Source organism: Typopeltis vanoorti, chromosome 1 (assembly GCF_054136105.1).
Source record: "Typopeltis vanoorti isolate ZY-2024b chromosome 1, IOZ_Tvanoo_1.0, whole genome shotgun sequence".
Taxonomy (NCBI): domain Eukaryota; kingdom Metazoa; phylum Arthropoda; class Arachnida; order Uropygi; family Thelyphonidae; genus Typopeltis; species Typopeltis vanoorti.
Genome location: NC_143549.1, coordinates 135,487,423 through 135,502,033, shown reverse-complemented (window position 1 = coordinate 135,502,033; position 14,611 = coordinate 135,487,423). Strand labels below are relative to the sequence as shown.

Genomic DNA, 14,611 nt, shown 5'->3' with positions numbered 1-14,611 from the left:
TTTGTGACATATTTGCCTGAATGGTGAGCCAGCACAACATTTTTCAAGCCCTTTATATAAAAAATTAAATACAAAAGTAGATAAGTAATTTTAATAACATAATCTTGCCCACACATGACACTGCATGTTATATGTCTTCAGACTTCTCATTTATGGGATTGATATAAAAAATAATTGATTACTAAAAATGATTATTTATATATGAAATAAATGGAAAAAATAATTGGCTAATTGGAGAAGAAATAGAAAAAGAGCTTACAAATGGTAAAAAAATGCAGTTAATGTTTAAAAGATTAATTAATGATATATTAATGAACTTATAACTTAATACTTAATATTAAGTTATAATAGCTTAATATTAAGCTTAACAATCACAACATTATGGGTGTTATGATTAACGCCCATAATGTTTATGATGTTAATCAATCATCTATAATTAGAATGCAATAAATCCCTTGTTGTATTTATATTTCCATGGCTTGTAGTATTCATAATTATTAAATTAATACTGGCAAAAAAATAAGTAAAAAAAGTAAAGCAATTTAATAAATCAATGACTAGTGCATACAACACTAATGCATACTTTTTTCAGACTGATAAAAAAATAATAATAATAATAATAATAAAATTAAATTAAATTTAAAAAATGCAGATATATTAAAATGGTAATCTGTTTATTGTATACAATCATGAAGAAGTATACAAGAGTTGTAAGAAAAGTAGTCATTGATGTATAAAACTGTTTTATGTTATCTGTTTTTTGCCAGTATTAATTTAATATTTATGAAATCCTTTGTTAATCCAATGCATTACATAGCAAGATAATAGTTAATAGCATCATGTTTTATTTCCAGATGCAACGAAAAATAAATATATGTAATGAGCAATTGTCTATAATGTGCTAAGATACACAACCGCAAAAAGTAAGGACATTTTATAATAATCTAATATATAAAATGACAATTGCAGCACTACAAAATGAAGATTTATTGTTACATAGACCATATATTTACAACGTACTTAAGCTCTTACAAATTGCCTACCGGTTTCGCTAGTAACTGACCAGCTTTCTCAAGGCTTGCATGGTACAAAAAAGAGGTAAATGCAAAAAAGGTTTCAAAATACAAAGAACCGTTAGTACCTGTTAGGTAGCTAGGGTGACACGTTCGCGTGACATAACTACTCAGCATCATGAACACGCGTTACATGCAAACGCGTAATATGGTTATTTGCGTACTGTAGCTCTGTTGAACTGAGGGAGTTAATTAGATCTTTCCAGGTATCGTTCAGAATGGCCCCTTGATTTCTGTTTAGGTTACTTCCCGTACGTAGTACAACTGCCGCTTCTTTAAATACTCGTTGCCTGTAATCCTCGTCTACGTAGGGCATGGAGCTGTTATTCCAGTCTATAGTGTGGTTCGAAGTTGAAAAGTGATGTGCCAATCCTGAGATGATCGTTCTGTTGTGATTAACATCGCCTATATGTTCTTTCTGTCTTATTTCCAGGCTTCTCGAAGTCTGTCCAATGTAGGAAAGACCACACGTGCATGGGATATTATACACACCTGGATATTTATAAAATGGCACACTGTCTTTAGGGGATCTTAGGACCTGTCTTATGCTATTTGTTGGTTTAAATACAACCGTGATGTTATGTGTCTTTAACAATCTTGCAATTTTTGTTGAAGTTGAACCTATAAAATGGATGACTGCTGTTGAGATATGCTGGGCGACTGTTCTTTCTTGTTGGTTATCTTTGTATAGAAATTTGTTGATGATGTGTCTAGGATAACCATTTTGTGATAGAGTTGTAGCTATTTGAGACAGTTCTGTTTGAACTTCTTCCTCGTCAGAGATAAATTTTCTAGCTCGATTTCTTAGCATGTGGATGATGCTGTGTTTCTGTGACCTATGATGGTTAGAAGAGTAATGTAGATATCTTCCAGTGTCCGTTGGTTTTTTGTAAATCGACAGTTTGATGCTGTTTCCTTGTCTTTTTACTAGTAAGTCCAAGAAGTGTAACTGTTCGTTATTTTCCACTTCTAGAGTAAGAAGTGGAAAAGAAGTTCGAACAGAACTGTCTCAAATAGCTACAACTCTATCACAAAATGGTTATCCTAGACACATCATCAACAAATTTCTATACAAAGATAACCAACAAGAAAGAACAGTCGCCCAGCATATCTCAACAGCAGTCATCCCCTTTATAGGTTCAACTTCAACAAAAATTGCAAGATTGTTAAAGACACATAACATCAGGGTTGTATTTAAACCAACAAATAGCATAAGACAGGTCCTAAGATCCCCTAAAGACAGTGTGCCATTTTATAAATATCCAGGTGTGTATAATATCCCATGCACGTGCAGTCTTTCCTACATCGGACAGACTTCGAGAAGCCTGGAAATAAGACAGAAAGAACATATAGGCGATGTTAATCACAACAGAATGATCATCTCAGGATTGGCACATCACTTTTCAACTTCGAACCACACTATAGACTGGAATAACAGCTCCATGCCCTATGTAGACGAGGATTACAGGCATCGAGTATTTAAAGAAGTGGCAGTTGTACTACGTACGGGAAGTAACCTAAACAGAAATCAAGGGGCCATTCTGAACGATACCTGGAAAAATCTAATTAACTCCCTCAGTTCAACAGAGCTACAGTATGCAAATAACCATATTACGCGTTTGCATGTAACGCGTGTTCATGATGCTGAGTAGTTATGTCACGCAAACGTGTCACCCTAGCTACCTAACAGGTACTAACGGTTCTTTGTATTTTGAAACCTTTTTTGCATTTACCTCTTTTTTGTACTATGCAAGCCTTCAGAAAGCTGGTCAGTTACTAGCGAAACCGGTAGGCAATTTGTAAGAGCTTAAGTACGTTGTAAATATATGGTCTATGTAACAATAAATCTTCATTTTGTAATACTTTATGACCAAAACATGTATAATTTAAATTGCAGCACTGCTAATTATAATTAAAAAAAAGCTGGAAGAATTCAAGAATTCACCTGGCTTCCATTATCATCACAGAAAAAAACTGAGCCACATGCTGGAAACACGAATCTTCCAGAATCACAGTGAAAATCATAGGCTGTGATGCCCCATAAAACTAATCTTTTCCTTTCCCACTGTAACTGTTCTTCCCGAGAAAATCTGCCTAATGGAGGGAATGCTTGAAAGGATGATTCTAATAAAGGTTGCCATGAATATACAGTTTTATCATTACAGCAGCTTCCCCTTGGCACATCGATGCAAAGCAATGTAGTTTCTCGCCCATTGGTAGGGGTGCTTAGAAAATAAATACGGGTAACTGTAATACCGTCCCTCAAAAACTCTTTAAAGGAGAAACAACTGGGAACTTTTGCAGAAATACTTGACATTAGGCGGCGTACTGTTCGAACCACTTGACGCAATTCTTGCCATGATTTTGTTTTGGGCTTAGGAGAGAATCCTTCAGTTGTGGAATCAACCTTGAGTGAGTCTCCTTGTTCTATACCTTCTAACTCCATAACTGTATGTGCAGGGGAGAAAAAAAATAAAAATAAATCATTTGCATCATATCTTACAATATCAATAAAAATTATAGTTTTATATAGGAATATTACAATATGTAACCTAAGTAATAACAAATATTTAGTTATACAGGATTTTATTTTTCTGATCTCCCTAACTATTTTGCTATACTATTTCATAACAATTATTCTGGCTCCAACTTAATAAGTTTCTCCATTTCTTCCACATGTGTGAATGACATTTTCAGGGTTATGAAGAAAGAAAGAAAGAAAGTGTGTGTCGCTTTAAAGTATACTATCTTAGGTGACTGATATCGTGTATATTATTATTATTATTAAGAGAGACCTCTGGGGAGTCAGGGAATCATTGAGGGAGGCTACATACTTATTCTTGAATTCATTCACATTGCTTGCACTCACAACATCCAATGGCAATCCATTCCAATCATGCACCATCCTGAGAGAAAAATCTGACCCTCACCCTCTTTTTTAGTGGCATTCTCAGCTTCCAAGGATGCCCTCTTGTCCTTTCCCCACCCTCCCATCAACTGAAATCCTGCATGACCATTCTAGAAGTTTGTACGTCTCGATCATATCATCCCCTCTTTTTCCTGTTTGCTAGTGTCTGCAGTCTACAAATTCTCAAGCTGTCTTCATAATCAGCATTCCACAATCTAGATATCATTTTAAACACTCTCCTTTGCACTCTCTCTATATCTCTCTCCACTCTATCAGAATCACAATGGAAAACAGGAGACCAGACCTGCACACAATAGTCCAAGTGAGGTATTATCAAGTCCTTGTAAAGAGGCAAAATGACATCCTTATCTTTACAAATGAACATTCATTTCAGCATTGCAATTATCTTTTGAATTGTATTTGCAATCATTGCTGCATGTCCCTTGAGCTTCAACTTCCTATCTAATAACACTGCAAGATCCTTAGTCTCATCAATTTCTTCTAGCATAATCCCAACAACGTAATATGACATTGGATATCTAATCATGCTGAAGTGAATCTTTACATTTACTGACATTGAACTGACATCCATTTTCCCATGCCCACAATTCCAACATATTCAAATCATTCTAGAAGTACTGCATATCAGCAGCATTCCTGATTACCCAACCTATCTTTGCATCATCAGCAAATAGCTGTATGTCACTTGTCAAATCCTTCCTAATATCATTTATGTGCAGATTGAATAACAGTGGACCAAGCACTGATCCCTGTGGTACACCATTGGTTACCTTAAATCTTGCACTCACATCCCCCACAGACCATTTTTGATATCTGTCAGTCAGCCATCCTCTTATCAATGCTAATATTCTATAATCCAAACCATATTCTCCAATTTATGCAATAGTCTACCATGCTGTATTCGGCCAAAAGCATTAGCAAACTCCAAAAGTATCATGATGTATCCATTCCCCTTTGTCTAGTTCAATGGTAACATTGTTATAGAATGCAAGCAAGTTGCTAAAACATGACCTTCCCTTAGTAAACCCATGTTGCTCATTGCAAAGTAGAGATTCACTGTCAACCCATTTCTGAATGTGAGCCCTAACTCTCCACCACCACTCCTGAGATACTAATTGGTCAACAGTTGGATACATTGGCCTTTGCACCATCCTTGTGCAATGGAATTAACAAACATTCTTTCCATTCCTGCAGAATCTTCCCTGTTCTGAGACTCGTTTTAAACAGCCTGGTCAAAGGAAAAGCTAGTTCAGCTGAACATTCTTTTAGCACATGTGCAGATATCCCACCAGCCTCTATTGCTGAATTCTTATTCAGTTTGTGCAACAGCTCTAATACCTCATCCTCATACATCTGAATTTCTTCATCCAGTGAAAGGGTAGCAGTGAGCGCAATGTTGCATACACTAGATTGATAGCTTTTAACAAAATGGACACTCGTTAGTTAAACATCCTCTTCTGCATCTGTAACCTTCATGTCACCTGCATTTAGAAGATATTACCCAAAATAATATACTCATAGTAAGAATGAAATTAAAGACGTCAAGAAATTATATTCTTGTTTAATCTTTTATCCAAATGTAAGCAAACAAAGTTTGCACATGTATCTTCATGACTAGGCTACTTGCATACAGAGAATCTTCACATTAATTTCCTTAGTATCCATATTTAATGCAGAGTACACATCCTTTCAGTCGTGTGTAATGCTAAGCATTATGGAAAGGGCCACTACTTTGATCTTTATTGCATTTCCTAATTTTAACTAATTTCATTTGTTTCTGCCACAGATAATCTGACATCCTACATCCACCTTATAATCACCTCTCTTTGATCTCAACTGGCTAAATGTCTCCTTGCCTCATTCCATTCTGCATTTTCTGATTTACTTTCTTTAAATGTTGCATATCACCAGTTCATATTTGATAATAGTAAAGCTGGCTTATAGTGAGATGTTAATATTCACAATTCCAAGAGTCTTTCCTTTTCAAAATGTGTGATCCAGTAGGTAGGGATGCTGAGCCATTTGCCATCAGTAAAGATCTGGCACAAATTGTTATATGCATACCAAAATATCACACAATCTGCTTTCCACCTCCTTTAACATATACCTCACTAATTATGCTTTAAATACTGTGGATGCTGTTTGTCCTTAATTAAGGCAATTGAGATTAACATCTAAGGATGATTCTCTCCTATGGAGCAAAACTCATACAGTCACTCTTATACACATTTGGCATTACAAGAATGCCAATGTAGAATTAGCTATTTCATTCTTCATTTCCTTCGTTGGAATATTGATTGGTTTCGCTCTTCTGATCCAAACATTTGCACTGAATCTACTGAAATATTTGTTCCCCCCAACCAAGGCTAAGCTAAACAATGAAATCACAGCTGACTTTTCCTAAAATCTGTTTCATCTACCTTTCAAGAAACCTATATAAAACTTAAAATAGCTACAAGAAAAGTACCCCTTGTTGACATAGATTTTGTAGCAATGAAACAAAGGATTCTACGTATTTTGAGTCATAGAATTTAAAAATAGAACTCCTTTTTTATCATGTCAAGAATTTTATTCAATGTATACCAAAAGTTAAGCTTGGTTAACTATTGTTCCATGATTAATAAATAAAAAACACCATCAAATGAAATAAAAAAAGTACAGTTTGTAAAATACAATTAAGCTAAACTTTTGAGGTTTGTGTAGCTCAGTGGAAGTGGCATTTGAATCCTCTGTGCTAGGCCACCTGAAGATATACTTAAGTTCAAGTCTAGTCGCTGAATGGAGAACTTTTTCTAAGCCTTTCTTCAACCAGTTCCGGAGTTAGTCGATCTCTGGCACAGGCTTTTTCATCCTGTAAACTCAAGAAAATAGACTGTAGAACCCACATTATTTCAGACATTAACACATTACGGTTAGGTACCAAGAGATGGCAGCACTTGTTTGTCCATCTCTTCATCGGCTGCTGCTTATAATTAGTGATAGTCATGGGCCAGCTATCTCTGATTGGCTACTAGTGGAAATTGAACTGACCACTCAGTCCCCAAAAGCTAGACAGGGTTAAAAGGCCTTGCCTACTCCCTATAAGGGAATAAAAGGCATTATTTATTTTACTAAAATTTGAGCACTTCTATATTTTACTTCATTTACAATAAATAACAATACTGAAAAAAAATTACTAAAAATACACAAATTTATAAGTGCTTATAAGTACTTCATTTTTTTTTTTGTAAGAACTAACATGTCTCGCTTTGATTTTCAAGAAAGAGTCCAAGTGAAAATGAAGGAAGTGCATCTTCAATGATATCCTGGTTGGTTACCATCTTTGATACTTTGTTATAAGTTGATCAATAGGCTCGTTATAACTGTTAGTTTTACTGTTACCCAAAACTCATTCAACAATATCTCTGAATAATTTTTGGGATTCTAGCTCCAGTTTAGCAAGATTTTTTTTTCTCCTCTTCATCTCTTAATACAGGTAACCCTCATAACGCGGATGTTAGGTTCCATAAAAATGGAGTGTTATATAAATTGCATTATGCGAGATTTAGATCACATAGAAAAAGTAGGGTAAGGTTCCGAAATCATTTTTTTTTAAATTATATAAACAACAATGACATATCCAATAAAAATAATTTTTATTTAATTCAGGTAATTCATGTAAGTTAAGAAAACATGACATGCAAAGTTCGTTGATCATGTTTTTCAATCTGCTGGCCATAATTAAATAAATAATATCAAAAATTATGCAGATTTTTTAAAATTTAAACACACATATAATTTTATATTTCACCAAATCAAATTTAAACAGCATTTAAAAATTATTACATATCACATGAAAGTTGTTGTGAATTTCTTAGTGTGACGACATAATATAACTTCAAATGTCTGCCTGCTTACAAGATTGTCACCGGAGCCTTAAAAATTCACTGTGTATACAATGAAGTTTCATAACATCATGTGCTGACAGATGAACACTGCTCGGCAAATCTTATGAAAGTGTGCAATCATTTCAGCTTCCTTCCACATAACTTTCTTGGTCTGCGTGCCGTTGTCCTCATCTTCATCCTCCTCCTCATCTTTCTCCTTTCCCAGTACATGTTTGATTATTTCGTCGTCATCAAGAGAGAGAGTGATGGGGAAATGGAACTGTCCCAAGTCTGCACCTCCTCTTCACTAACCTTCTCCGAATGTGTTACTAAATCTAAGATGTTGGACACAGGACGTGTTTTAAAACCGCAAAAATCTTCATCACTTGATTCATCATCTTCAAACATGATCATTGGCCACAATTTATGCCAACAGCAACGTAATGTTCTTTACATTCTTCTAGGCAAGAGACAAAGTAAATATGGCATCTTTCAATGCGAACTGTTTCTGAAAATCCTGGACGCTACCTTCAAAGTTCACACATCAATGCATAAAAAGAGAGTGGTGGTTCATCTTCATATTCTCGATGACGCCTTGGTCCATTGGTTGGATAAGGCTTGTTATGCTGGGGTAGCAGAAACATAAGACGAATGTTCTCCACATTTAAGTCTTCAGCTGAGCGGTTGTCTAACAAAAGAATCACTTTTCTGTCCAGTAGTAAACCCTTTTCCCTTAAATGCTTCTTCACACTGGGCACGAATACACTATGAAACCATTCTTTGAATATGTCACAATCCATCCATATGTTCTTTTGCGCCTGATAATGACAGGCAGATTTTTCACATTTTTAAATGCACCGTGGATTGTGGTACCTGCCTACCACTGACAATCTTACTTTGTGCGTACCTGCATCATTTGCACATATCACAGTTATGAAGTCCTTGTTCTGATTAAAGCCCATCAATGAGGCTTCCTTCGCACAAGCCAAAGTCGACGTAGGAAGACACTTCCATAACAATCCAGTCTCATCTGCATTATATATTTGTTCTGCAGTCATATTATTTTCATCCACAATTTTCTGAAACTGCTCGATAAGCTTGTTCACGGACACTTCATCAGGACTCCTCTGTTCACCAGACACATCTAACTTATGGATTCCATGCCTTTCTTTGAATCAGTTATGCCACCCAACTGAAACTTCACACACTCGCCTTGCATCTTCATTTTCCCGTGCAATTCTTTTGCTTTTTTCTTGCAGAATTTATCCAAAAATGCAAGTTCCCCTGATTTTTTCAGGGAAAACCACTCATATAACACACAATTTAATTCTTCACATTGGGATTGGTATTGTTGTATCATCCAGCCCAACTGCCAAGACTACCAAATTAGCCCACAAGAGGGCACCATTAGGACTTTAGGAACAAAATTAGTTTCTTACTTTCTTCCTCATTTGCTTTGTTAGTTCCTTAGTGCACATACCATATCTTTATGTTCCTGAAGATGGCAATGTGACATTGCCGAAATATAGAAGTGATTCATTAAAGTTATCTTTAATTAATATACTTCATATGCGTTGTTAATTCCGTAAATTAATTACCAGTCCATCTTGTAATTGATCCATTTATGTTGGTTAGTTGGATCTATTCTTATTTCTTTAGATTCTGTTTTTATTTTGTTAGATGCTGATTGATACTGATCTGAATATAAGGAAATTTATATTATACTGTGCCACTCTATACTCAGATTAGTCTATATAATACAGAGGAATCAATCATCAACTAACTTTTGGAATCTCACTTTATACAGGCTAAGGTTAATATTATCATTTAAGGTTTCCGCAAGGTTCGATAAATTTTTATAAGCGGTGCAGATGAAGAAAAATCAGGCAAACAACAAACTGAATTCAATAAAATAAACATTTAATACAGGATTATAGAACATGTACATTTAAGCATAATTTTCTAAGCAAGATAATCTAATCGAACAATATTCAAAATATCTCTGAGACACTAGTAGCCTCTCGGTTTGGTTTAAAGATTGAAGTTAAATTTACAGATCTTATTCTCCAACGCTTAAATACTATTATCACAACTTGCCTCTATTCAATGAGATAATTCAATTCTTTTATACATCAACTCAGTTCAAATACTCATAACAAACATAAAGCATTAGATATTAAACATTCAGCTGTCAATTCTATATTCTTCCGAATGATTGAAAATGGTTTACACAGTTCAATGTTTCTGAATTTTACAGTAATTATACACTTAATTTAATTATGAGGCAGTTATCATTTCAAGGGGGAAACACTCAAAAGCTTCATACTTCGGCTATTTTTAGTAGAACGCCACAGTTAATGTTAAGATATATCAGACGGAGCTAACTCCTCTAACTTTAACTAACTCTAACTAACTTTATACTGAAATACAAAAAGGACCGCTCTTACCAGGTTATATCTTTTCACATTGGATTCACTATAGGCACACTTAAAACTGTAGTTAACTATCACTTTGAAGTAACGCTATTCAAAAGAAATCTTCGCTATAATAACTGAAATATTAAACATAGAGCTTCGCAAGTCTTGACGCACTCGTTTTAGGTAATCTACTTATTCCTTGTTTTTTTCTATGCATTAAATTCAGCTTTGCACTATTCTTCCTCAAAACAATTGGAATTCGTCGTAATTTTAGAATTCTGTATAAATATTCCTAATTGCCTATTAATTTCCCGGTTCCTTTCTTAATCTATTTACGACATTTCCCAAATCTCCTTACTGCCACCCGTTACTTCACTCCTTGCTGTCTTCAATGCTTCTCCCCTCTTTACTTTCGTTTTCCAATTAAATACGTTCATTCTTCCTGCCAAAATCCGGTTCTAGCCAGTTCAGCTTACATCTACTGGCTTCACTCCATATCACAGCCATTCACGTTCTAAACACACGCTGACTAAAAACAAACTCCATTTCTCCTTCAGCAGCCAATCAAATGCATTCAGAAGAATTACATAAAATCACTCTTATATACAAAAATAAAAACAGATATATCACAATTCATATAATCATAATATACATTTAAATTTACTTACAGTTTCTTTTAATAAATTTTATAGAATAAACTAAATAAAATGAATGACATATTTATATAGTCTTTTCATTATTATTACATATTCTAAGATTAAATAATTAATTAATAACAAACAAAACTCAAAGCATTTATATGAATAATATATTACAAGCAAGAGACTAACAATAAATAATATTTACAAGTCTTGCTAATGACATGGTGATTTATGTTAAATGTGAATGAAGTATTAAAACATACAAAATATCTTCATTCACAATTTAACAGTATACAGTTTTCCCAATTTTCTGCAGCTTTTGTAGATTCTGCTTGCATCATGAATCTCTGGAGTTGCCCACCTTGTTTCTTTATATCGTACAAAGTTGAACTTCCAACCGCATGAATAGGAGGAGAGGGTATATAATTGAGATATATGATATGGTCAGAGGTTGTTACTAGATTAATGTGGAAGAAATTTTTCTATAAAAAATTATTTTCCTATCAACAAAATTTCTCGTCTATTGCCATCTACAAAAAACAAACTGCCACCTCTATCATTAGCTGACATTTACCAGATACTTTGTGAATGTAATATTTTGGGCAGACAGGCCATTCTAGGGAGCAGTATTTTGAGTATAGCACTGTGTATGCTTCTCCCCTGTGCAATACATGGAAAAAAAGAATTAACGAACATCAATATTATATCAAAGACCTCAAAAGTCTGGTCTGGCACAACATAGTATTGACATTAAACAAGTATTTAGTGGGATGAAGCTCGTCTTTTCCATAGAAGCAGGTTTAAATATGAATGCCTTTTTTGAAAGAAAGTTGAGAAGCCCTTTTACATCGGCCAAATCTGAATCTGAACGATTGTCTCTCTCTCTCCCAAAAGTGTGGGAGATTTTTATTTTATGTAACCATCAAAAATATTTTTTAATAATATTATTTATTAATATTAATTTCTAGCATGAGGCAACAGTTTTTAATTAGTAAACCACAGACTGCTGTATGTACCTCATATTCCCATTTCTTTGATTTGTTTGTTTCTATGCACTGACTGTTATTTTCAATACGAAATATCTGTACTTTCATTTCATTCAAGTTAATTACTGTAGTTATCGTGTAATTTATTGTTTAAATTATGTTCTAGTTTGAAACCTATATCCTAGCATAAATTTAATTGTTAAGATTTCTACGACTGGTCTACTCATAAAGTTTTTCACTTGGTTAGAAATTAAATAGATTTGCCAAGAAATTATTTCAGTGTGAGAGTGATTTCAGTGCGAGTGTGAGAAAACAAAATTTGTGCATGAAGTATCTTAACAACTAGGCTACTTGAATATAGAGGCTGATGACTTCAGATCAACTGCCTTAATATCCCAACAGCCCACTTTTGTTTTCTAAATACAAGTTAATGAAAAATATTTAACCGAAAATTAAATATTTCATTATTCATTACAAAAACATTTTTGTAATTTGCATTTGTTTGCAAAAATTACTGATGGCATACTAATGACAATGAGATCACTGAGATCTCAGAGAATATTTATTTCTACATAAATTAACGTATTATGTTAATTTATGTAAAAGTATAAATTGAAGAACGGTGATTATATTTTTAAAAACAGATGATGCCAGAAAAGACTGGCACACTTATGGGAAGAGTCACTACCCAGATTGACTTCAGCCTTTATTGAAGTACAGTTAAAGTGTGGGGATATCTCTCTAAAAACTCTGAGTGATCTATGAGATCACTCTAAATCTCACTGAGTGATCCTAAAGGATCACTATTCTCAACTTATCACTCCAGGAGAGGATACTCAGTGGTGGCTCCACTCAGTGCCAGGCAAAAGCCTACCACCAAGCAGAACTGCTCTACTCCCCTGGAAGCAATCCCAAAGATAAACATTATTAAATTTCATGCATGGGAGCCAGACCCAGGAGAGATATCAATGTTGAATTAATGCAGATATCATATATTTCCCATATACAAGTAGTAAAATGCTTACTATTAACATTTATCACTACTTATTATTATTACACCTTATTATTAAAATACAATGCAAAAACATTATGGAAAGAGTCCTTTCCTTTAGTGTTATGAAATATGGAAAGGGTCACTAGCCAGACCAGTTTGACCTCTATTGTGGCACCATTAAGATGTGGGAGGGGGGGAATCTCTCTCTCCCTCCAAAACTCGGAGTGATCTTTGCAGATCACTCTAAATACTGCTCAGTGGACATCAACAGATGCCAAATGGTAACTCAGTTGCATGGTGATGTGCTATACCAGTCCTTACCAGGTGGTTCTGTTGTATGCTTTTCTGGAGGCTTCAACTTTCTGAAGATCAATCACTCCAGACACACTATTCCATCCATTTCACTGATGGTCTACCTCCATCCTCTTTTCCCAGAAACTTGATTTTCTTGACTGTTTTGAGAAGTCCTCGTTCCATCTTTTCAGTGTGTCCAAAGTATTTCAACTTTCTTCTGTCAATATCCTTCGTCCTGTGGTCCTTCAGTCCATGGACTGGTCGGCTGTAGCACAAAAGTCCCATGTCTTCATTTCTCAATATTTTTCTTGTTCCCAAACCTTCACATAGTTGTTTGATGAAGTTCAAATCTTGTTCTTTCCCTTGTTCTTTTACCCAGGATTTTCCCTTCTATTACTGTTTTGAAGAAACTGTTATGCCTTGGTAGGTGTCCTATCCATTTGAGTCGCCTCTTCTTTATGATCTCCAATGAATTTCTTTCCTCGCCTTTTTTGTTGCTTTTCTTCTTTCCAATATCCTTAAGGAGCCTTAAAGTTCAACGGATTCTTTCTATCACTCATCCATTTGTCCACCTTTCAGTATATGATATCCTCAACAACCTTCTGTAACACCACATCTCAAAAGCAGATATCCTTTTCCTATCAGATTTCTTAAGGGTTCCAAGTTTCACATCCATAAGCTGCTGGTGGAAAAATCTACACCCAGAATCCTGAACTTTGTTCTTGTATTAGACACAAATCTCTGACTGTTGTTTTAGTCATTCCTAATCTTCTTCTGAAGTCTTCTGAACAACAATCCTTCCAATTAATAATTGATCCCAGGTACTCAAACTTGATTTCCCAATTCTTTCTCCATTAAGGTACACTTGTTTCTCAAGAGCTTCCCTGTCTGTATTTCCTTTAAGAACAATAATCTTTGTCTTGCTAGGATTGAGCTCAAGTCCTCTGTTCTTACTGATCTCATTAACTTAGTCAAGGATTTGTCCTATTTCTTGTGATTACAAAGGAGTACTGAATAAGCAGTGTACTTCAGATTATTGAACAATCTGCCACTTATCCTAAATCCTGTCTTTCTGTTTAGTATCCTCAGCATAGATACTAAGCAGGTAAGGAGAACGTAGGCATCCTTGGCAAACTCCCTTTCCAACCTGAAGCCAATCAGTTTATTCAACACCTGTTCTTAACATGATTTATTGCTCATTGTTACAATTTAGCTATCAGCCTGATAATATTGAAGAAAATCCATTATTTTCATTACTTCGCACACTGTTACATGCTGATAAAGCCAAAAGCTTTGAACTAGTCTATGAAACACACTACTGGGGAGTCTAAATTCTTTATACTTTCAATGATCTGTCTAAGACAAAGGATCTGATCTTTGATGCCCTTACCTTTCCTAAAACTGAATGGAG

At 34.7% G+C, this 14,611-nt stretch overlaps 1 protein-coding gene across 1 annotated transcript in view; it reads right to left on the bottom strand.

The window, feature by feature from the left end:
* The window catches only part of LOC150110456 (dipeptidyl peptidase 9), a 441,463-nt gene that overhangs the window by 411,482 nt on the left and 15,370 nt on the right, over nucleotides 1-14,611 (bottom strand). Inside the window, exon 2 of the mRNA XM_090393952.1 lies at nucleotides 3,019-3,521. Coding sequence (XP_090250078.1) covers nucleotides 3,019-3,519 — 501 coding nt within the window. The 5' untranslated portion in view covers nucleotides 3,520-3,521. The remainder of the gene's footprint in view (nucleotides 1-3,018; nucleotides 3,522-14,611) is intronic.